General features: G+C 38.0%; 2 protein-coding genes across 4 annotated transcripts in view; one reads left to right on the top strand and one right to left on the bottom strand.

Annotated features, from left to right (window-relative positions):
- rabep1 (rabaptin, RAB GTPase binding effector protein 1) overlaps positions 1-4,291 on the top strand; it is a 53,208-nt gene extending 48,917 nt beyond the window's left edge. The window contains exons 15-18 of one of the 2 annotated variants that reach the window (XM_051659782.1): positions 798-853; positions 2,179-2,277; positions 2,584-2,700; positions 4,004-4,291. In XM_051659782.1, the coding sequence (XP_051515742.1) occupies positions 798-853; positions 2,179-2,277; positions 2,584-2,700; positions 4,004-4,105 (374 nt within the window). In that variant the 3' untranslated portion in view covers positions 4,106-4,291. Of the gene's footprint in view, positions 1-797; positions 854-968; positions 1,219-2,178; positions 2,278-2,583; positions 2,701-4,003 lie in introns of those variants that run through there. The other variant, XR_007893564.1, reaches the window with a different exon arrangement.
- The window catches only part of nup88 (nucleoporin 88), a 32,159-nt gene continuing 11,075 nt past the window's right edge, over positions 4,261-25,344 (bottom strand). For both annotated transcript variants that reach the window (XM_051659798.1, XM_051659807.1), the window contains 9 exons: positions 22,432-22,522; positions 21,238-21,342; positions 20,968-21,120; positions 20,500-20,625; positions 14,013-14,078; positions 13,613-13,693; positions 12,957-13,083; positions 12,618-12,736; positions 4,261-7,412 (listed from right to left, as the gene is read on the bottom strand). In XM_051659798.1, coding sequence (XP_051515758.1) covers positions 7,349-7,412; positions 12,618-12,736; positions 12,957-13,083; positions 13,613-13,693; positions 14,013-14,078; positions 20,500-20,625; positions 20,968-21,120; positions 21,238-21,342; positions 22,432-22,522 — 932 coding nt within the window. In that variant the 3' untranslated portion in view covers positions 4,261-7,348. The remainder of the gene's footprint in view (positions 7,413-12,617; positions 12,737-12,956; positions 13,084-13,612; positions 13,694-14,012; positions 14,079-20,499; positions 20,626-20,967; positions 21,121-21,237; positions 21,343-22,431; positions 22,523-25,344) is intronic.

Genomic DNA, 25,344 nt, shown 5'->3' with positions numbered 1-25,344 from the left:
CACAAGGCATCAGTGAATTGATAGTTTTTATTTCGCCTCTAGAGGCCGCTTTCATACTGTATAATGACAGCGGACCCTTCCCAGCCGCTCCAGCACCGGACGCAATGGGGAAAAACTAACGGTGTGGATTTTTACTGATAATTCCAGAAATCTGTTATCGGTACCAATTAATCGGCAAAACCGACATATCAGTCGACCTCTAAAAAAAAATCTTTAAAGAAGGTTATGAAACTTTAGAATACATAACACAGCCCATTTATCTACTTCCTCTCATGTGTGGCATTTCAATACTGTCTCTTTTTCTTTCACTCCTCCTGCATTGGTGACTTGTGTTCAGACATTCTGGAAGGTATGAATCCTGCCTGACTTTAGTGTTTGTCTAGGTTGTGTCTGTCTATAGTGGCACCACCAATAACTCGCCTAAACCCATCAGCACTGTGTTTGCCTGCTCTTCTATCACATCAGTGTCACTATGTACTACTTTATTTAGCTGTGGACTAATATAACTACACATGACCTTGGGTCAAGGTCTGGATTTATAGAGAAATGAAACTTATGTCATTCAACCCACAGTGCATTGGCTTACACATTCATGCCAAACGCTTCCTCAAACCCACCCTTTACATGTAATGTGCAACAGTCATGTATTGAGTGTCAAGTCACAGTTTTTCAGTTATATTTCTGACTCGCCTTGTTCTCACGCTCTTCTGGCCATGCATTGATTACAAGTGTCTGACTAATCCAAAATACTGCAACAGCATGTGATACAACATTTATTTCCTCCTCCTATCCTGTAGCATCCTTTTCCAGCTTGAAAATGGAACTGGAACGAGTGAAGAGTGAAAAGGAACAGGTAGGGCACAAGTTCAACAAATCTCTACTAGGGTTGGGTAATCGAGAACTGGTTGTTCTTAAAGGCACCTTTCACCCAAAAATTATCATTCTCTAATCATTTACTCACCCTTTAGGTGTGGTCACATTTACCTTCGCACAGCAAAATTCTGTGGTTGAAATACAATCATCTCAGTGGCGATCTGCACGATCATGAATTTTGCGCAAAGGACTTCCGGTGGCAAAGAATTTCCGGTAGCGAATTTCAGGTGGCGGATAAAGTGTGGCATTAAAAAGAGGCTGCTTGGCAGTTTGTTTTTTGCTGGTTTCACATGCACTCAACATCCGTCCACACCGCCTTCGCCTGCAGAAATACGCAGAGCAAAGGTAAATGTGATCCTGCCTTTATGCCATCTCAAACTCCTATGTCTATGATTTTCTTCTGCAGAACACAAACATATTTTGAAGGATACATGATGTCTGTCTGTCCTTACAATGCAAGTCAATGGGGTCCAAAACTTTACATTTGAAAAAAAAAAAGACAAAGGCAGCATAAAGGTAATCCGCATAAAACCACCAAGCACGAGGAAGTGTAATCGAGCTTCAAATCCATCTGTGCCAAGGAGACTGCAGATGTCAAGATTTATAGTGAAAAAGGAGTTACATTTTTGTCTTCTCTCACCAAAAACTGACCTTATATTGCTTCAGAAGACATTGATTAAACCACTCTGTGGCAGACACACCTCTCGTTCATCGGGAAAGGAGGAAGCAGGAACCGGATTAACAATCAAAAAGACTAAGCATAAAACACTTAACTGAAACATAAAGCACACACACAAAACTGCTGCGTGTATCTCTCTCTCTGGCGTCCCAGGCTGCTCCTCTTATCTCTCTCCCACTGATTGGGCAACTCGGCGCCGGGCGTGAATCCTCTCAGCCCGGCCACACCCTCCTCGTTACATACCCCCACCACCCGATTCAAGCCGGGGAATCCTCCGGTCTGAATTACTATCTTAATTACGACTTATTATTATCATTTTTGGGTGAACTATTCCTTTAAGGACTGGTTCCTTTTTTAAATGAGATACTTGAACCAAATATTTTTCATTATGTGAAATATCCTCTGGTTGCACGCAACAATAAAGATATAATGCGACCTGGTCTGATTCGTGAAAGAATGGCTTTTATGAGCTGGTTCATTGTAATGAATCGATCAGAAACATTCACAAATCTGACTTTAACTCAGAAGTTACTGGTTTGAATACGTCTTGAGTTTTATTAGCTTTGGGCTGAAATGGACTGAGCCATTGTTGTGATTGTTGACTGATCCTTTGCTTTTTGGAACAGCTGGAGAGCAGCTTGGCAGACAAGAGCCAGACGTTGGATAGTGTACAGGCCCTGAAGAACAGTCTGGAGGAACAGCTGAAAGATGCCCTCAGCAACAAGGTCTGAACCATCATGTGACCACATGATTTAAAAAAAAAAAAAAAAAAAACATTTACTGTCGAAGACTTCCTGCATGCTGATATTTGAGTAAAAACTCTTGGCAAAGGTCATAGTCTATCCAATGCTTCCTGTGCATGCTCAGTTAAGCAAGATCTTTTGAAAGTCCCTACAAACAGCTGCAGTATTGGATTCAGGTGGAGAAATCGGTTACTTTTAATTGCATGTTCATATTAATTCATATAAACATGCATTATAAAGCAATTTGAAAAAGTAGAGTTAGATAAAGGTTGTGTGCATGTGTTGTAGAGTGCTTTGGAGAGTCAAGTGTTTGAAGAAAAAGATAAGGCACAGCGGCTGCAGACAGAGCTGGATGTCAGTGAGCAGGTCCAGAGAGACTTCGTCAAGCTGTCCCAGACTCTTCAGGTAAACACATTTCACACTGCAAGTGGGCGGAGTGACAAAACAAGACATTAACATTGCTTACTTTTTCATAGTCTCACATAGCCATACCTTTGGCTAAAACGGCAAAGGTCTGGATGGTATTGCAGCTTAAACTGGCCAAAAACTGCCCACCCAGACAGGAGGAGCCATCACACTGACATGTAAAGCGATCAATCACAGACGGTTTTTTCATTGCGTGCTGTTTAGAGGTTGGGTTATCTATTATACCATAATAAAAGACAGATGTGGGGGGAAAAAAATTATATAATAGCGCAAACTTCTCTGTGAGCAATTGCATAGAAAACTCACAAAGTAGTGGAAAGTGTGTAGAGAATCAGACCTAAGATTATTTCACAGTACTAAGTAGTAAGATTTGCTACTGCCACAGTAACTTAAGAACTCCAAAATTGATCCTATTTTCACGTCTTATTGTGCATTATTCACCAGAGAATAACATTTAAGGCTTTTCTAAGAATGCGTCAATGTACACATGCATCAAACGGATGCTTTTGGAGTCTCAGTTTGGTTGCATCGTGCCGTAAAACGTGCCGTGTTTTTAGGTCACTGTTTCAAGTTAAACTTATTTTGAAACTTAGAAAAGCACGTCTTGAGATCCCTACATTGAAAATTATCTATTGGATGCAACTAAACAAGACACTGACATTCGTGCTGTGTCGGGAGCATTGTACTTTGTTGCATTAAGTAGCTCGCTTGCAGTATAGACTCATTGTAAGGGGCTGTTTAGCATACTTGCGCTAAAAAAAATCTTGACAGCACAACACATACACTGAAAACCCTAATAAGTTGACTACTCATTTGATTGAGTAAACTCGTTCCCTCAATTGAATTGAGTAATGGCGTCTTCAAAGCTTCTGTAAGTTCAATTAACTTGGTGTTCATAAAGAACTTATCGATTTAATTTAAGGTAACTAGATGCAGGTAGACTTGACTCATATTTGCCATTTAAATATTGTTGTTTCTACTGTTGTTAATAATTTGAAATCTATTGATTCGATTTTAGATCAGACAATAGCACAGTTCAAGTAAAGATCATAACTGATTCTAGGCCAGTCATTAAACTTAATTCTACAAAGAAATGCATATTGGGTGTCCAGATGTTGAGACCACATGAAATAACTATTTGCAACAAAACAACACAAGTAATTGACGGGGTACAACGGTCAGGCGCATGTTTACACAGATCACAGACGGACACAAAAATGTATTTGGTGTGGATGGCACCTAAGGGTATAGCTGAAGATACATTATTCTTGTTCTCCTGCAGGTGCAGTTGGAGCGGATCCGTCAGGCGAACTCATTAGAGCGAATCCGGGTCATCCTTAACGACACCAACTTCACAGACATCAGCCAGCTTCCCGAGACATGATATCACTTACTTGTTTCCACTTCTACATATAAACACATCTACATCCACACTCCACCTATACCCCAGCCCTTCAGCCCAACTTTATCACTGTGCCCGCCCCCACAAGGCCTTCTCTAGCCAATCAGAACAGGCCCTGGGGAGTCTTGGGTGGGCTGTTTTTTTTTTTTTTTTTTTTTTTTTTTTTTTAATCTAAAGAAGAAACCAGTTGAGTGAGGAGGACCTGAGACAAACTGCAAGTCTTGGAGAACACTACTGAAATCTACTACTGCTACTGAAATGCTTGTAAATACGTTTTCAAGGAGATCAAAAAAGACCGATGTCTCTGCTCAAGTGGAGATGGGTTTTAACCAGATTGTGTCTTGAAATGCAGTTCTCCGCTGTGCATCCTGAAGAAGCTGACAGCCTTTCAGTGAGTCAGCTTCTTCAGTTCAGGAAATGAGAGAAAATGGGTCTATGATAGTCAACCATTCCTTGACCCTACCAAAGTTCTCGTATCTTCCACCTTCTCCATCTTTTGCATTTCCACTCTGTCCTCTACTGATATTCCTCAAATCAACAACCTATCTTCTTTTATAATCTCTCCATCTGCTGAGCCAAAAGCAGTGATTTATGAAGGTAATCAACACACCTGAAGTGTTTTGTACATACCTGTAAACAGATTATACTATGTGTATATTGCATTAGTTAAGTTAATACACAAGACCGTGATTCCCCATCTTGCCCCACCCACGACACTTTCACAAGGCAATGCTGTGTTTCTCATGCGCCAGTCATTTCTCTGGGATTCAGGGCTGTCACTTAAATTCACAGGGCCCAAGACAAAACTATTTTGGTAGGCCCCCCTTCCCTCGGTACAATGTTACCAGTTGTTCCTCTCTGTCGACAGCCCTGCTGGGAAATAATTACTGGCTGTTTCATATTGCTGTTTTTTCTCTCCATTCGACTTCTGAGACCCTCAAATCTCCTTAGGATGCACACTGTTTCTTGATTATTTTACCTTTCTTGCTTCCTAATGAATTTAGGAGCTTCTTAACATGTTGCCCGAAGTTACTACTACTACTTTGGTTGCAACAGACGATGTTATTGTGATATTTATTTGCTTTCAATTTATGAAGGATATTCACAAACACCATTCTGTTTCAGTTAATTGGTCCGCTGACATTTACAGCTTTTTTTCTATTAAGTACCTGGTCTGATTTTGAGATGTGTAAATGATTTGTGTTTGGTATATGGCAACACCACTTACACCAACACTGTTTTAGAAGGTATTTCACCCCATCGGTCTGCTATCTGCATAAAGAAAGACTGCTAACTGTATAAGCACACCATGCTTATGAATTACAGACATTATGATGCTCTTCATGACTAAGGGGCATCCTAAGCTGTGCATCTTTGTGTACCACATTTAGTGGTATCTTAAACTGTCTGTCTGTATGGCCCACGTCCAGCGTTAATGGAATTAAAACTCTGGTATGGGATCCAGAAAACCAAAGCTTACATACTGGGAGCAGCATATTTGGACAGTTTAAATCATATTGGAAAGATGGAAGCATGGAAAATGTTGCGCGTGAAATTTTCTGGCTGCTTTTTCAAACAATGTACGCCAAGAGATGTAGATCAACTACAGGAATTCTGAAAATTGTAGTTTTAGCACATATTTTTTAATTTCTTACAGACAAGCCTAATCAAAATGGCATGTGATTTTGGCATTTTGGTCTTTTTAAATGAATTTGTGTGGTACTTTAGATCAGACTGCAGAATCAGTAATGAAAAATATTTTTTTTTTTTTGCTTTGCTTTTGGAAGACAAACGGCCATGTGCTTGACAACTGAAAATTGGCTAAACTCTGATGTAATGGTTAGTCAAAGCCCAGCACCTGCATGGGGACAATGTCATCCAAATATGGATATTTCCAGAAGCATAGCTGCATTGTTTGCCAAGTTTACTTATCTTGACATTTGTTCATAATCAAAAGGTTCTATTTGAATTAATTAATAGAAAGAATTGTTCTCAAAGTGAGACAAATGAACCAAAAATAACTTCACAAATGCTGTCATTGTATGACCTTTCGATTTCATTTGACAAACTGCTGCTCGTGACCTGTATGTGAACTGTTGATAAAGAAGCAGCTGTTCTGTGTGAATGTGTTGTGATGTTCATTTTATTACCTGTACGTTGCACTTCATAACACTCATATGTCCTGTGCTGTCTTCACGTCGCAAACACAGATAAGCTTCTTCAAAGGCTTTGTGTTTCACTATAGCAACAAAAGCTTTTCAAGCCAGAGTAGACAACAGCAGTTTTCAAGTTGTCGGAATATTTTAGGAACTACGTTTTTCAAGACTAGCACACACTGATGCAACTCTAATAACTAATATTTTGGTAACAGACTACCATTTTAATGAAAATTATGTTATAAGAAAACTTCTCCAGTCTTTATAATTCATGACAGTCATTTCTATTGAGTCTGTGAAGAGTGATTGTTCAGATACTTTCACAATAACAACAGTTATGTTTCTGTTCGCATGCTGTGGTGCAAATGCAGAAGCCCTTACAGATTTATATACTGTACTGTGTACATATTCTTGTATATATCTATATAATAAAATAAATTGAAACTGAAGTTCTTTTTGTATGGATTTCCATTCAGGAGCCAATATAAATTCCTCCAAATGACTGTTCCAGGTTCATTACAAGTTAAGTTCTATTGACAGTATCTGTGACATGCTGTTGATTACAACACATCAGTTTGTTAAAACAGGCAACAACTTGTGGTTGACATGAATATCTCTGTTGTATCTTCAAATTATGGACATGCAGAGGAAGAGAGAGTAACGTCTTAATATACACCATGACCTGTTCAGGAAATGCGTAACACTAACGCCCAACACTTCCGTCTCAGAGCTGATAAATTCCCATAGCAGCACACCACACACACAGGAAAGTCATTTAATGTACAAAACACTTTGTCACAGTGATGATTACATGTACTACATCTTACAAAAAACAGACAAAATAGTTTAAACAAAAATGCCAGCTAATTCTTTTTTAAAAGACCTTTAGAATTGGAGAGGTTTGGGTCAAACACTGTCCTTTAAAGGACTGTATTTTAAGCACACAACTCCGAGGTTCAGTGACTGTGGAGTTATGGTTTTGGAGATGTGCTTTTCTGTAGCTTCCTTGAGTGCTGTTTAATTAGAATATAATTGGTTTGGCCTTTTGAGAGCAGTTGATTGACGGTGCTCAGAAACTGAAATGGTTTTTAAATTCCTTGATCTGTTTCATCATGCCAGCGATATGTTCCCCCCTGCAGGACAAAAGCAAACAAGTTGAACACAGTCAAATATCGGTGGCTTAAAGAGTGCACACAGGACATGTACTTGCATTCCGTCTGCAAGATTTTTTTAAATTGCTGATATGTGTACACATACATTAAAGTTATTGAGAAACTGCTACAAATAGCCTACTTTATTGATAACTAGAGACAAGCCTGGGTGTTTCCAAGTTGTCCTTTTGTCCTGAATTTATATTTTAGATTCAGCTTTCACTTCTTATGATTGGGTGAATCTCACCAAGAAATTTCCAGGCCATCTTTTTAACAAAAACAAAAATACATTTTTTTCTAAATCTATATTTTATTAAATAACAATGAAACCCATTTTTACGACCATTAAGTTTTCTGCATTGTGACATTTTCATGTCAATTAAAGGGTTAGTTCACCCAAAAATGAAAATTCTCTCATGATTTACTTCCCTTTAAGCCATCCCAGATGTGTATGACTTTCCTTCTTCAGCAGAACCAAAGTGAAGATTTTTATAAGCACATTTCAGCTCTTTTTGTCCAAACGATGCAAGTAAACAGGTGCCATCAGACTGCTGGCTATTTGCCGGTCCAAAAGGCATATTTAGGCAGCATAAAAGTAATCGACACAACTCCAGTCGATCAATTAATGTCTTCTGAAGCTTACTGATAGGTTGGTGTAGAAACAAATCGATAATTAAAATGTTTTTAAACCTTAAAAGGATGCTTCCATCCAGCGCTCGATTTATGTTTGAAGTGACCTAACTCTCGCATGATGTTCGTTCCTCTGTTGTATACAAAGGGGGCGCTTCCGACTCAGTGACGTAAGCGCCATTGCGATGTGTTGACTGCTGGCAGAAAGCGATTTTTAAAGTTAATAAAGTTTTAATTATTTATTTTTACACAAACCTATTGATTTGCTTCTGAAGACATTAATTGATCGACTGGAGTTGTGTCGATTACTTTTATGCTGCCTAAATATGCCTTTTGGACCGTCAAACAGCCAGCAGCCTGATGGCACCTGTTTACTTGCATTGAATGGACAAACTGATCTGAAATAAAAATCTTCACTTCGCTTCTGCTGAAGAAGTAAAGTCATGCACATCTGGGATGGCTTAAAGGGAAGTAAATCATGAGAGGATTTTCATTTTTGGGTGAGGGAAAGAAAAAAAAAAACATCCAGACCCAATGATTTTTTTTAAATGAAAAATTCACTTCAGTGCAATAAATATTACAGTAAAACTTTACAATAAGGTTCTATTGGTTGACATTATTTAATTCATTGAAGTATCATAAACTAACTCTGAACAATAATTATTTTAAAGCATTAATTTTGGTTATGTTTATTAATATAAATGCAATTGCTAGTTTATAGTGCATTTACATTCTCTGATAACAGAGAGAGGTATCCCACCATAGGAAATGCCTCAGGCATTGACAGACTATAGAAGCACCAATCACATATCTGTCTGAAGAGGAGACCATTAACAACTTGTTAAATGAGACCGCCTCCTCCCATAATAACTACTGTAATGCTCTGAAATGACATTCAAAGCACACTCTTCCCTGTGCCTATGCAAGCAAGTAACCTAACATTCTCTATCAAACATCAATTCGGTATCGCACTATGGGAAAGATGTGGCCAGCTCCTGTATTGCATGCTTTCCGAAGCAGCCCCTCCAAACGGTGATAGTGAAATGAAAGATAACTGCTAATTTCTCTAAAGAAGCCAACCATAAGAACGGTATTTGCCATTGACAGTGCAGTAACATCCAGGCCGTAAAACCTGATAAATGTGTGTGGGGAAGCCCAGCTGGCCACAGAACAAATATATTTTACATACAGGCTCCGAAATATAGCCCACAACGTGGCCAAACCCCAAATGGAATGAGCTCTTTTTCCCGTAGGGGGTTCCAACCTTTTAGTGTCACAAGCCGACTCAATCGCTTAAACCATCCAATGAGACAAGCTTGAGTAGAGATGGGCTTCCATCTATGCGGAGTAGCCCAAGACACAAAGAGCTGATCAACCTTTTTAAACAATGCTGTCCTGGCCATATAAAATGCACAAACCGGACAAATGCAATGCAGCCTCCTTTCATTCTCTGATGAAACAGGAGGGTGATGGAAAGCACAAAGCTTCAAGGCAGAACAGTTGTAGGAACAAAAGCAGGGTTTGGCAACAATGCAACTTTACTACCACAAAGGCAAAAATATAAGCACAAATGATAAACACTTACTCGCGATGCAGACACCAAAGTGAGAAGCAAAACTTAAAAGTTAGGAGCTTAACAAGAACACTCTCAAACGGTGCATTAAGCACCATGGACAGGTCCCATGACAGGATCAAAGACTTAGCCGCAAACGCTGTGCACCCTTCATGAATCTGCATATTAGAGGATGCTTGCCAACAGAGGTTGTGTCAAACCCCAAATGGTAAGCCGAAATAGCAGCCAAATACACTTTAAAAGTGGAGAAGGCTTTATTCCTGCCCAAAAAACTCTGCAAAAAGCAAAATACGTCACCCACCGAGCACTGAAAAGGAACAGATACCTTACGTGCACCTCAATTCTCAAATACACGCCACTTATGATCATTTAAGGAGCAACTGGACAGCGCCCTTGCTCTGAATGGTAGCAAATACCTCCATCGGAAGTCTGACTGCATTCAAATTGTCAAACCCAGAGAGCTATTCATTCTGGGTGAGGATGAAATATTTGCGCGTTCACTTGTGACAGGAAATCCTTGCTTAATGAAAGGGGCCAGGGATTCCCCAGCAGAAGTTGAACAATCTACGCTAACCATAACCTCCCCAGCCAACGGGGGGCTTTAAATAGGTGAAATAGCCCATACTCCCTTACTCTGGCCAGAGTGGGAGATATTAGGCTTAGTGGTGGAAAATGCATAGAGCAGCTCGTTTGGCCACGGATGAGCAAGCGCATCCACACCCATTGCTGTCCTCGAGTGAGAAATACAGTATACAATACGCGGTTTCTCACGAAGCAAAGCCGAATCTCTCCCATATCTGATCAACCACTTGCGGGTAAAGTCTCCATTCTCCGTACAAAAGATTTCCTCTTGAGAGGAGATCTTCTCCCGTGTTTAGTACCCCGAGTACATGAATCGCACGCATTGAGTGGAGGTGCGCACTGCACCACACAAATAGCTTCGTGCTAAATTGTGAAGCTTAAAAGAATGTGTGCTGTCCAGTCTCCTGGACATATAGAGCATGAAATTGCTTTGTGCGTGAGCATTCTAAATTTGCATTTTCTCAAGTGCCTGTTGAAGGCATGCAAATCCAACATTGGGGGCTGTCCTCTGTCTTTTTTGGAATTCAAAAAGGAGTAAAAACCCTTTTGAGTTTTTCCAGCTGGCACTCTCAGTATGGCACCTTTGCTCGAGAGAGGATATTTTGGCCTCTTACACTTGAGCTGACTCCCTGTTTGCAACTGATGCTATGATCACATTGAAAGTGAGAGGTTTCATACCAAGTTGAAGTCTGTAGCCTCTCACTACCTGAACCCACTGCCTATTCTCTTCCAAAACAACAAATCCCCTAGGTATTCCACTTCTTAGAGGGGTGTGCCGATTGGCATGTAGCATTGGCAGCCACTAACGACTGCTTACCCCAAGGCTTAGAGCTTGCGGAAGAATGTTTGGACTGCACTGTCTGCTCCATGCCCTGAGGCTAAACATGTTAAGCACCTGTCATAAATTTCCTACTCTGCAGTACGGGTGTTGGGAGATGAGAGGGGAGCCTCTTACCATTGTAGAAGTCTCGCTGGACTCCTGGATCTCTCAGAGATGCTGGCCAATCAATATTGAGGCTAGACACGGCCCTTTGCAGACCTCAATAAGGTCACAATCCACAGTGCTGGATGGCACTTCGCCACTCTGTCCGCTTATTGGTCTGGAGACCTGCGACGAGGGAAGGACCGCATCATCCTTATCTTCATCAGGGTCTTCCCAGTAGGATGTTCTTCCTCTTCCTACTCATCGACATCTTCTGCCTCCCCACTCTTCGTGAGCAACTGCTGATCGAACAGCGGAGGTAAATTGGGGGATTTGATATCCATAATGTCCTGCCAACTGGCAGAATCCCACGAGAGAGAGGCCTTCGCACCATCTGTCAATGGTCAAACAGAGAGACACGGATTGTCTCTGGAAGATGCCTTACCAGAATCTTAGCCATCATGGAGTTGCAGTGGGCACAATTCTCCTCATCAGCTAAGGCCGCCTGGGCATGTTTAACACCCTTGCACGTGATGCACATCAGGTGAGAATCCCTTCCAGAGATCATAAATCCGTAGGTGATGGTACACAGGCAAGACAAGGTATCCTTATTTCTGTTCATGGCAACTTTGGATGAAGCCATAGAAAAAACTGCAAGCTAAGCTCCAAATAGAATATGTACTTACTCACCTAGACACGTTAGTTAGCAAGACAACCCACCGCTTAGTGAAAGCAGAGAAAAACTGCGAAAACGCTCAGTGACGTAAGCCTTGACGGTGCATATTCAAACAGTTAAAGTCTTCATGGGGAAGAAAGCAGGACTGTTGTTGTCATTACAGCGGTTATTATAGGGAGAAGGTGGGCTCCCTTAACAAGTTGTGATTGGTCTGCCCTTCAGACAGACAGTGATGTCATTAGTGCTTCCATAGTCTATCATGCCTGAGGCGTTTCCCATAGTGAGATCCCGAACTAATGTTTAAAAAAAAATCTAATGTTAACATACATAACCTTTAATTTTAGAAATGTATTAGTACATGTTGAAAAAGTATTGCTCATTGTTTGTTAATGTAGAGAATATAACCTTACTGTAAAATGTTACAAATGATACTTACATAATGTATATTTGTACTTTAACTGTACCATAAAAATGTAATATGTTTTTTTTTTTTTTTTTTTACATTAGATCCATCTATACATTGTCATGACATTTTTTTTTTTTTTTACTATATACAATTATTGTTAAAATAGGCTCCACTTTATGTAAAAAAGTTTTTCCCAGATTTTAGGTTGAAATATGACTTGGATAATCTTGCCAAGCAACAGAATAAGAAATAAGCACAAAATGACATCTACTATTAATAAAGTTCTGCAAAGCTCCTTTTGATACATTCTTATTACATTACAGTATAAATTGTGCATACTAGCATCTACATTTAATGCTTTTGTGTATGTGTGAAAATGAAAGGAGCTCTGTACATACTGTTCTTTCAGGACTCCCTGGAGACACTTCCTCTGGTGGGCGTTGAGGGTGAGGCTGGAGTGAGCTTGAGATGCTCCTGTACTCATCTGCTGCTTCTGATAATCTTTCTTCATGTTCACCTGATAATACATCATAGCACACAATTACACTGGGGAAACATGTGCATCCGCTCATGTGCATGTTCTTGAAAATGGAGGAAAGCAGCCAAAATAAATGATCCAAGTCATTACTGTATTCAGTACACCTGAAGTTCTAAGTAGGATAAACTATGTGAAGCTAATTAAATATCAGACTAAGGGAAAGCAAAGAGAACAGAGGCAAAAGAAAAAAATAACTAACCTGTTTAATGCCGTTGTCTAGGTGACGGAGCTGGTCGTGAATGGTTTGCAGCTCCTTCCTCATGTCCTTCTCACTGTCCGACAGCACAGGAAGTTGACTGCGCAGACTTCCCAAAACCTGTTTTACTCTACACACACAAAACAAATACAGTGCCATGACTCACTGTTTATTAAGACCAAACAACAACAGTTAATTAATTCACTGGCACTTAGTATTACCATGTTTTCTGGACACTACCATGATGGTAATACCATGGTATTCTTTGAAGTACCATGTAAATACCATTGTATATGAATATGTCAATCGGACAGTACTATGGTATATATCAACCATATTGGCATGGCAAAAGCAATTATGTTGTGATTTTTTTTGTTTGCACTGAATGTGATGTGAGATTCAGACACGCAAAAACAAACATACAGTATGAACCAGGGTACTCTGCTTCACAAACTGAAAAGTAACTCGTTCGAATTTGTCTAACAATCAATTTCCGACTTGTTTAACATCAGGTAGTTAAAGATACGCATTCTAAACGAATATTAAAATAGTATTGTTTTGTTTAGTTTGTTAGGACCAACAATGGGCTCCCCTGCTGCAAAATCTGAATTCTGAATCCAACTAAATCCAGAAAGATGAATATGAGAGAACTAATGAACCTGTTCATGATGGCTTCCTGACGATACTTGGCATCTTCATACTTATCAGCCAATCGCTCTGCGGCCTCCCTCAGGCTTTTCCTGTGACACACAGTTCAGTATCTTTAGCACAGTGTGCCTGCTGCTGTCAACCACAATATTAATGACTCTGCAACATTTCCTTTGTTTAACCCTACTTTAGTGTGAGACGTGTCTAATTTAACACTTTAACACATTTAATCCTTCTGTATGGCTTAACTATAACATCTATGCAAACATACACTTCATAAACATGAGAAAGAAAAAAAAAGCTGTTCATGAAGACAATCTAGAGTAAACCCTGCTTTTAAAGAGCTGAATGTGTTGTTTGTGTACATGTGTCTGTCTATAATTAATATCAGTCAGGCAGTGTTGTGGTCACCTCTCCTCTCTGCAAAGAGCAAGATCCTCCAGCTGTTTGGTTTTCTGTCCAGTCAGGAGCTTTACTCTGAAAAAGTGGCAATCATTTAAAAACATGTCAGTTATTTGACACGTCAGCTATATTTCCATGGACTGCAATAATCTGACTATTGGCCTCACTTTATAATAAGACAAAATTCAGATTAATCCATTTACATGTACTGTAATTAATGCCCGACCGATATATCAGTCGGCCGATATTAGCCCTTCACCGAGATATTGGTATCGCGTATATTTTACCAATATGAAAACTTTTTTTCAGAACATAAAATGCAGAGAACAATGCTTTAGAATTGGTGTCATAGCGTAGTTTGTCCAGCAGAGCATGCTCAGACTCCATTGTTTACAGAGCTGAACTGACGATGGCTCTGCAGACAGGGCGGAGTTAAACGGTGTGGATTTGAGCGATCTCTTCTCATTAAATTGCCAACTAGTTTGTGAAATACATACTGGAAAGTTAATAAAAAATTACCCCATCATTTTATATAACTAATATAACGTTACCATGTCACATGTCTGTTTGCTGTTAGCCAGCTAAAGTTTGTCAGTGCAGTCAGTAATGTAACAGATTGAAAGGGAAACATCAGAGCAACTTTTTACAGCTCAGCAGATAACGGTGCAGCGGTGGATTGTGTCTGTTGAGTGTTGATTTCACGCTACGCTGTTACCTAGTTGGTGAGACACAATGCTGGAAAGTAAAATAAACATCGTCCGTTTTTTACTCTCCGCGACAACAAGCTTACTGCTAACTAGATAATCACGTAGCTACTTTCATACCTTGTCAGCGTGTAAACATGTATTCACCAAACTGTTTTGTTCAGGATTCACAGTTTATTACCCCCTTCAACCGAACAATTCCAGTCATTGCATTTATAAAATATAATATTTAAAAGTCTGGTTTTCCAGACATTAAAATAGGATATGTAATAAAAGTAGATTTAATAAATAGTATATTTGCCCTGTGTAAATAATAATATATAGGAACGGTATCTAAAATAAATGAGGGGTGATACATACTAATACAACAGGCTGGAAAAATAGACATTTATTAATTTTATGTATATATATATATATATATATATATATATATATATATATATTTTGAATGTGTTGAAACTTGACACCAGGCGACACACCCTATAAATGGCACCATTAGATCGGTTTCATGCTGAAGAGCTGAAGTTTTTTTTTCTCTCTCGTAAATGTAAATGAGTGTAAATGCCAACACTATCATATATGTCGAAAGGATTGAAGCCTGTCATGCAAAACATGAGCTCATTGATGTCATTAAATGAGTCCGCTTTTTTATTCCATCAGTTACTCCTGGTCAGAGTCTTCTGTAAATATTTAGTTTATACGTAGGGTTACGTCCTACATAAGTTTAATGGTGCAACGCTCAAATGTTTAGTAGAGCGTAAATTGTGACTTAGAGCCCATTTACGCCACAACTAGGCTAAGCTGTAACGTACGTATAGCTGGTGCCACCGGCCTCTGATGTTTATTTAGCTATTCTTTATTTTAATGGTCAGCATTTGACTGATACTAAACATACAGTACTGATGTTTATTTAACTATTTATTTTATTTGAATTTATTCTTTATTTAAACGGTCAGCATTTGACTGATACTAAACGTACAGTACTGATGTTTATTTAGCTATTTACTGTATTTTTATTTATTCTTTATTTTAATGGTCAGCATTTGACTGATACTAAACAGTACTGATGTTTATTTAGCTATTTACTGTATTTTTATTTATTCTTTATTTTAATGGTCAGCATTTGACTGATACTAAACATACAGTACTGATGTTTATTTAACTATTTATTTTATTTGAATTTATTCTTTATTTAAACGGTCAGCATTTGACTGATACTAAACGTACAGTACTGATGTTTATTTAGCTATTTACTGTATTTTTATTTATTCTTTATTTTAATGGTCAGCATTTGACTGATACTAAACAGTACTGATGTTTATTTAGCTATTTACTGTATTTTTATTTATTCTTTATTTTAATGGTCAGCATTTGACTGATACTAAACAGTACTGATGTTTATTTAGCTATTTACTGTATTTTTATTTATTCTTTATTTTAATGGTCAGCATTTGACTGATACTAAACAGTACTGATGTTTATTTAGCTATTTATTTTATTTTTATTTATTCTTTATTTTAATGGTCAGCATTTGACTGATACTAAACAGTACTGATGTTTATTTAGCTATTTATTTTATTTTTATTTATTCTTTATCTTAATGGTCAGCATTTGACTGATACTAAACAGTACTGATGTTTATTAAGCTATTTACTGTATTTTTATTTATTCTTTATTTTAATGGTCAGCAATTGACATACTAAACATACAGTACTGATGTTTATTAAGCTATTTATTTTATTTTTATTTATTCTTTATTTTAATGGTCAGCATTTGACTGATACTAAACAGTACTGATGTTTATTTAGCTATTTATTTTATTTTTATTTATTCTTTATTTTAATGGTCAGCATTTGACTGATACTAACAGTACTGATGTTTATTAAGCTATTTATTGTATTTTTATTTATTCTTTATTTTCTCAGTGTTCATTTCTAGAATTTGTTGACAATGTATAATAATAATGTCAAATGTTCTTTGATAAAAATATATGTTTAAGAAAGCAGCCTTCTGAGTACCTTTGCATAGTCATATCGGTGCAAAATCCACATAGAAAAGGTCTGTTTTCATTCCAGCTCAAAAATTAGCTATATCGGTCACAATATCAGTAATCGGTGAATTTCCTCCTCTAAAATCGGTATCGGTCTCAAAAATCCCATATCGGTCGGGCTCTAACTGTAATCAATGTATTCCTTTCATATGGACTTTTACACACTATGGAGCATATTGCAATTTTTTACATAAGTTAAGCATTCAGCGCTACAATTAAAACACAATAACACTGTCAATAGAACCATGGTATGGTATTTGTGTCAGGTGGCAATACCATGGCACTTTGATATTGTGGTACAGTATGATTACCATAGTCATGTACCATAGTATTTACATTATACACTGACATACTTCAAAGAATAACACGGTATTACAATGGTTCCATGTCCAAGCAAAACTGAAAAAAATAAAAAACTTTTCTGTACGGATAAGAGGACTAAATGTTGTCCGATTAAGGTATACTTATGGGTTAAAATATGTGACTATAATTGGAATATTCTAATTCTTAATTATGCATATTCAAAAGCAAACAAGCTTTTTTTTTATTTAACAGTGTCCTAATGGGGCCAGTTGTCAGTAAATACAGGCACTGTGCTGGCTCTCTCTAACTCAGTTGGTTCAGTTATCTATATTATGATTGGTGGTTCCAAATATCAACTTGTTACAAAATGGATATAAAACAATGACCTACAACTAGGGCTGAACGATAAATCGTAATAAAATCGAAATTGTGATGTGACCTAGTGCGATTATCAAACTGTGAGGCCTGCAATTTCATTAAATAAATAAATAAATAGTCTGAGTGCACTGTCATGTGTAAAGCTTTATTAAGTGCATGTAAACAGGGTCAGTGTGAGGCTCATGATACAGTGTTTTCAGTGGTTTTAGAGCAATTCTATGCTCAATGCACACAAATTCTTTCTTGTGCCCTGAGTGGCAGATGTGCTCTGAGTTTGGTTTGGTGTGTTAATGTGCTTTAAGAGTTATAAGTTATATTTAAAGAACTCAATGTTCTCTTTAATTCCACATTTATGTAATTCCACATATGTTTGGCCACTACAAGTTATTATATAAATCTAAAATAATGCCATGACATTGTTGTTTTGTTTTTTGAGAACATAAGGGGAAATTAGAGTATTTAACTGCCTGCATTAAAAGGTTGTTGTCAACTCAACTACAAACAGAAACTCAATGGTCTTCTTTCAGTTTTTCGCCAAAATAAAAGCTTCCACCAAAATAAAGGCTTGAGGGTTTACCCAGACTGCACAGTAATGCCACGTGCAAGTTAAAAAATATTACAGAAATTGCAAAATTAGTATTGTATTATAATACTAATTATTACTAATCATCCTAATAATTATAATTTTATAATTCTCTTCTAATAATTATTAAACAATAATATATTTCTGCATCAATTATAACTTATTATTGCTATTATGTAAGGGATAATGTAGTCAGCCGGTTGTTAGCACAAAATAAACCCCGACAGGGATATCAGGACTTGCTGTTGTATCACCCTGAAGGGGTTTCTTTTGCGATAACAACCATCTGACTGGACATTATCCCACTTATTACACAGCTACTACCCAAATAAATAAATAAATGGACATGAAATATTGATTAGTGTTGAAATTATGTCATTATGTGAGAAGAAAGAAATCACTGAAGGGCTGATTTGCACCTCCAGTTAGCGTCGGAGTTCTGTTGGTGTTTATTTTGCGAAAATGACCATCTGGCTGCTCATTATCCTGCTTATTTCAGGTCACTTGACAAACAAATAAGTAAATGGACATGAAATATACTCATTATACCAGGATAACCAGTCTGATGTGTGGTTGTTACTCATATAAGACCTCAAGATGGCGCCATAATCAGAATCGAGAATTCCAGAGCTCCGTGTAACACTATTCGGTATTATATTACAATAATACAGTATTCATGTTACCTGGGTTCTAAAACAAATTATGATGAAAAGTTGTCCGAGACCCTTTCACAACATGGACAAAAAAAAAGGTACACAATGGACAGGTGCAATGTGAAATAATTTTTTTCCTTTTTCATTTACAGTTGAAGTGAGAAGTTTACATACACCTTAGCCAAATACATTTAAACTCAAGTTTTTCACAATTCCTGACATTTAATCATAGAAAACATTCCCTGTCTTAGGTCAGTTTGGATCACTATTTTAAGAATGTGAAATGTCAGAATAATAGTAGAGAGAATTATTTATTTCAGCTTTTATTTCTTTCATTACATTTCCAGTGGGTCAGAAGTTTACATACACTGTGTTAGTATTTGGTAGCATTGCCTTTAAATTGTTTAACTTGAGTCAAACATTTTGGGTAGCCTTCCACAAGCTTCTCACAATAAGTTGCTGGAATTTTGGCCCATTCCTCCAGACAGAACTGGTGTAACGGAGTCAGGTTTGTAGACCTCCTTGCTCATACACGCTTTTTCAGTTCTGCCCAAAATCTGATTGAGTTCAGGGCTTTGTGATGGCCACTCCAATACATTGACTTTGTTGTCCTTAAGCCATTTTGCCACAACTTTGGAGGTATGCTTGGGGTCATTGTCCATTTGGAAGACCCACTTGCAACCAAGCTTTAACTTCCTGGCTGATGTCTTGAGATTTTGCTTGAATATAAACAGTTAAATTTTTGTTTCATTAGACCAGAGGACATTCCTCCAAAAAGTTCGATCTTTGTCCCCATGTGCAAACTTTTTTATGGTGGTTTTGGAACAGTGGCTTCTTTCTTGCTGAGCAGCCTTTCAGGTTATGTCGATATAGGACTCGTTTTACTGTGGATATAGATACTTGTCTACCTGTTTTCTCCAGCATCTTCACAAGGTCCTTTGCTGTTGTTCTGGGATTGATTTGCACTTTTCGCACACAAACTACGTTCATCTCTAGGAGACAGAATGCATCTTCTTCCTGAGCGGTATGATGACTGTGTGGTCCTATGGTTTTTATACTTGCATACTATTGCTTGTACAGATGAACATGGTACCTTCAGGTGTTTGGAAATTGCTCCCAAGGATGAACCAGACTTGTGGAGGTCCACAATTTGTTTTCTGAGGTCTTGGCTGATTTCTTTTGATTTTCCCATTATGTCAAGCAAACAGGCACTGAGTTTTAAGGTACATCCACAGGTACCCCTCCAGTTCAGTACATCTCCTATCAGAAGCTAATTGTCTAAAGGCTTGAAATCTTTTTCTGGAATTTTCCAAGCTGCTTAAAGGCACAGTTAACTTAAGTGTATGTAAACTTCTGACCCACTGGAATTGGGATATAGTCAATTAAAAGTGAAACAATCTGTCTGTAAACAATTGTTGGAAAAATTACTCATGTAATGCACAAAGTAGATGTGCTAAACGACTTGCCAAATCTATAGTTTGCTAATATTAAATCTGTGGAGTGGCTAAATAATGAGTTTTAATGACTTCAAACTGTGTATGTAAACTTCTGACTTCAACTGTATTTATTTAGGTTCATTAATTTAGTTTGGTTCTTTTTAAAAGGATTCGAGATTTAACACTCTAGAACAGTATTTCAATCGGCAGCAGAGCATGGGCAAAACATGATTTAATTTTGGTCAAATGTTTAATATGGTTAAATGTTAACCACAATATTTTTCAAAAATAATCGCAATTTGTTTTTTTTGTCCAAATCGTTCAGCCCTACAAACAATGACAGATGTGTAAGACCTATTCTTATGCCCAAGTGCAGCTTTATGTTGTACCTTCTCTGCATTTCTTCATGTGCCAGGCCCAGTTTGAGGATGTACTCCTCTCTAAACACCTGTGTGGCTCTGCTGAGCAGCTGCAGACACTCTGGAGGAGGAGGAGAAGAGTCTTTATCCCCAGCCCTGAAAAACACACACCACACACATCAGATCACCTCTGAATGTGACAGCTTTAAAGATATCTTCAATGAAGGCCAAGAATTTACAGTCAGAAAGCTATAAAAATAAAATCATAATGCTGTAATAATGTAATGCTAAAAATGTCTTAATGACTTGTACCACTTATGGCGAATAACATACTTCCTTAAGGTGGTTCGGTTAGTTTTTAGAACATGATAGCAGGTTCGGTACAAGGTAGTCTAGCAGCTCTAACCAGCTTGACCAAAAAACAAAACTATGACCTTGGCATTTACAGCACCATGTACTACCAGAAAATCCAAATCAATGAAAGCAACAATTTCACACCTCAGCATTAGTGGGTTGGTCGAGCTACGTGTCAGAATGTTGCGAATATGCTGCTCAAAGGAGTCTTCAGCCAATCCACGCAGAGGAGAGCTGCCTGGCCCTGCCCCCGGAGCGGAGCAGAGCAAAGGAGGCGATGGGGGACGAATTGAACTTCTAAATGCATATTTGAAAACCATGTTAATAATAGCATTTAAAAATCCAATAGCAAGTATTCAGTTCCATAGCATGTACTTATTCTTGCATTATATTCTAACAATGCTAGTGACATACAACAGAGGCAGCAGCAGACACTCGTAAGTACTCATGATGCAGATCATGGTGGCACCCAGTGACAGGTCTGACACAATCCAAAACCCACGAATAGGAGCCGGCAAACTGAAAGAAAGAGATTAAAAAAGAATATTTAATAACCGCCAGTGCTCCACAGTGCTTACTCATTTTCTGTTAGATGTTTAAGCAAACCCTATCTAACGACTTTTAAAACTGGGCTTGTGATCCACAAGGGATCCGAATATTATTCTGTTGCCTATGTATTTGGTAGTTAAAATCAAATTTCATGCAAGACTCATTTTAGGTCTGGGCAATACAGCTAAAAAATATATCTTGATATTTATGTACAGTATTTGCTCTGAAATGGCTCAAAATTTTGATTTTTTCCAGTCAGAGGAACCATCCTTTCATCTCAACCATTGTAGTCAAAGAATAATTCATTTCTATTAATACACCAATATAACAATTCCTCATAATAAAGAAGAAATGGTAATGCTCTACAATAAGGTTCCATTCGTTAACATTAGTTAATGCATTAGGTATCATGAACTAACAATGAACAATATATTTTTTACAGAATTTATTAATCTTTATTAATGTTAGTTAATAAAAATACAATTGTTCATTGTTAGTTCATATTAGTTCACAATACATTACCTAACGTAAACAAATACAACTTCTGTTTTTAAAAATGTATTACTATATGTTGAAATTAACCAAGATTAATAAATGCTGTAAAAGTATTGTTCATGGATAGTTCATGTTAACTAATGTTGTTAACTAATTTTAACAAATGGAACCTTATTGTAGTGTTACCAAACAACCTATACATACATATATTTTACAAACACATTTTAAAGAATGTAAAAAGCCATACATTAAATTAGAGTTGAGAATGGATTCATTAAAACTGACAATTTGAACCAATTCATGGAAAAGCATCAAACTTACCAATTCTAATGCCAATTTTGCTTTGGTTTAAATCAGAGACGCTAGTTAAAAATCGCAAGTAGCGAGACAAGGAAGGATTGTCAAACTTGTCTAATGATGCCCTTTGGAAAACATAATAGTCAAATCAAAAGCAAATTAAAATCATTGTGATATTCACCATGTTGCTTCATTTTATGTCACAACCAAAATAATCGCATGGGTTCTAATTTGAAGTATGATTGGGTTTACTGCTTTCCCCCCAACCTGTTAGCAAGAGGTCTGGTGCACAGGATGTGTTCAACTATGCAGCGCTGTTCTGCCGCAAGTTCCTGCAGACTGTCTTTATCCTCTTCATCTGTACAAAAAACACAATATTTCAGACAACAATACATACAGAGCATTTCAAATACTCCACTCTAGAGCTGTGATCATATATATATATATATATATATATACACACACACTGATCAGCCACAACATTAAAACCACAGACAGGTGAAGTAAATAACATAGATTATCTCGTTACAATGGCACCTGTCAAGAGGTGGGATATATTAGGCAGCAAGTGAACAGTCAGTTCTTGAATTTCATGTGTTGGATGCAGGAAAAATGGGCAAGCGTAAGAATCTGAGTGACTTTGACAAGGGCCAAATTGTGATGGCTAGACGACTAGGTCAGAGCATCTCAAAAACAGCAGGTCTTGTGGGGTGCTCCCAGTATGCAGTGGACAGTACCTACCAAAAGTGGTACAAGGAAGGACAACCGGTGAACCGGCGACAGGGCCCAAGGCTCATTGATGCACGTGGGGAGCGAAGGCTAGCCCGGCTGGTCCAATCCCACAGAAGAGCTACTGTGGCACAAATTGCTCAAAAACGTAATGCTGGCTGTGATAGAAAGGTGTCAGAACACAGAGTGCATCGCAGCTTGCTGCGTATGGGGCAGCATAGCAGCAGTCCGGTCAGAGTGCCCATGCTGACCCCTATCCACCACCGAAAGCACCTACAATGGGCACGTGAGTGTCAGAAATGGACCATGGAGCAATGGAAGAAGGTGGCCTGGTCTGAGGAATCACATTTTCTTTTAGATCATGTGGACGGCCGGGTGTGTGTGTGTGTGTCATTTCCTGGGGAAGAGGTGGCAGCAGGATGCCCTATGGGATGAAAGCAGGCCAGCGGAGGCAGTGTGATGCTCTGGGCAATGTTCTGCTGGGAAACCTTGGGTCATTCATGTGGATGTTACTTTGACACATACCACCTACCTAAAGATTGTTGCAGACCACGTACACCCCTTCATGGCAACGGTATTCCTTGATGGCAGTGGCCTCTTTAAGCAGGATAATGCGCCCTGCCACACTGTAAAAATTGTTCAGGAATGGTTTGAGGTTCATGACAAAGAGTTCAAGGTGTTGACTTGGCCTCCAAATTCCCCAGATCTCAATCCAACTGAACATCTGTAGGATGTGCTGGACCAACAAGTCGATTCACGGCAGCTCCACCTCGCAACTTAAAGGACTTAAAGGAACTGCTGCTAATGTCTTGGTGCCAGATGCCACAGGACACCTTCAGAGGTCTTGTTGAGTCCATGCCTTGACGGGTCAGAGCTGTTTTGGTGGCACGAGGGGGATCTACGTGATATTAGGCAGGTGGTTTTAATGTTGTGGCTGATCAGTGTAAATATAAACACTGGCGGCCAAAAGTTTGAAATAATGTACAGATTTTGCTCTTATGGAAATAGAATTTGGTACTTTTATTCACCAAAGTGGCATTCAACTGATCACAATGTATAGTCAGGACATTAATAACGTGAAAAATTACTATTAAAATTTGAAAAAAAAAAAAAAACATTTCAGGACTTCTTAAACTACTTCAGAGTTCTCATCAAAACATCCTCCACATGCAGCAATGACAGCTTTGCAGATCCTTGGCATTCTAGCTGTCAGTTTGTCCAGATACTCAGGTGACATTTCACCCCACACTTCCTGTAGCACTTGCCATAGATGTGGCTGTCTTGTCGGGCACTTCTCACGCACCTTACAGTCTAGCTGATCCCACAAAAGCTCAATGGGGTTAAGATCCATAACACTCTTTTCCAATTATCTGTTGTCCAATGTCTGTGTTTCTTTGCCCACTCTAACCTTTTCTTTTTTCTGTTTCAAAAGTGGCTTTTTCTTTGCAGTTCTTCCCATAAGGCCTGCACCCCTGAGTCTTCTCTTTACTGTTGTACATGAAACTGGTGTTGAGCGGGTAGAATTCAATGAAGCTGTCAGCTGAGGACATGTGAGGTGTCAGTTTCTCAAACTAGAGACTCTGATGTACTTATCCTCTTGTTTAGTTGTACATCTGGCCTTCCACATTTCTTTCTGTCCTTGTTAGAGACAGTTGTCCTTTGTCTTTGAAGACTGTAGTGTTCACCTTTGTATGAAATCTTCAGTTTTTTGGCAATTTCAAGCATTGTATAGCCTTCATTCCTCAAAACAATGATTGACTGATGAGTTTCTAGAGAAAGCTGTTTCTTTTTTGCCATTTTTGACCTAATATTGACATTAAGACATGCCAGTCTATTGCATACTCTGGCAACTCAAAAACAAACACAAAGACAATGTTAAGCTTCATTTAACGAACCAAATAGCTTTCAACAGTGTTTGATATAATGGCAAGTGATTTTCTAGTACCAAATTAGCAATTTAGCACGATTACTCAAGGATAAGGTGTTGGAGTGATGGCTGCTGGAAATGGGGCCTGTCTAGATTTGATCAAAAATGACTGTTTTCAAATAGTGATGGTGCTGTTTTTTACATCAGTAATGTCCTGACTATACTTTGTGATCAGTTGAATGCCACTTTGGTGAATTAAAGTACCAATTTCCTCCCGAAACAGCAAAATCTGTACATTATTCCAAACTTTTGGCCAACAGTGTGCGTATATATATATATATATATATATATATATATATATATATATATATATATATATATATATATATATATATATATATATATAATATATATATATATATAATATATATATATATATATATATATATATATATATATATATATATATATATATATACACACAGGTGCATCTCAATAAATTAGAATGTCGTGGAAAAGTTCATTTATTTCAGTAATTCAACTCAAATTGTGAAACTCGTGTATTAAATAAATTCAATGCACAC

Source organism: Myxocyprinus asiaticus, chromosome 3, assembly GCF_019703515.2.
Source record: "Myxocyprinus asiaticus isolate MX2 ecotype Aquarium Trade chromosome 3, UBuf_Myxa_2, whole genome shotgun sequence".
Lineage (NCBI taxonomy): Eukaryota > Metazoa > Chordata > Actinopteri > Cypriniformes > Catostomidae > Myxocyprinus > Myxocyprinus asiaticus.
Note: the sequence above shows the minus strand (reverse complement) of the source record. Positions and strands in the feature narration are given on the sequence as shown.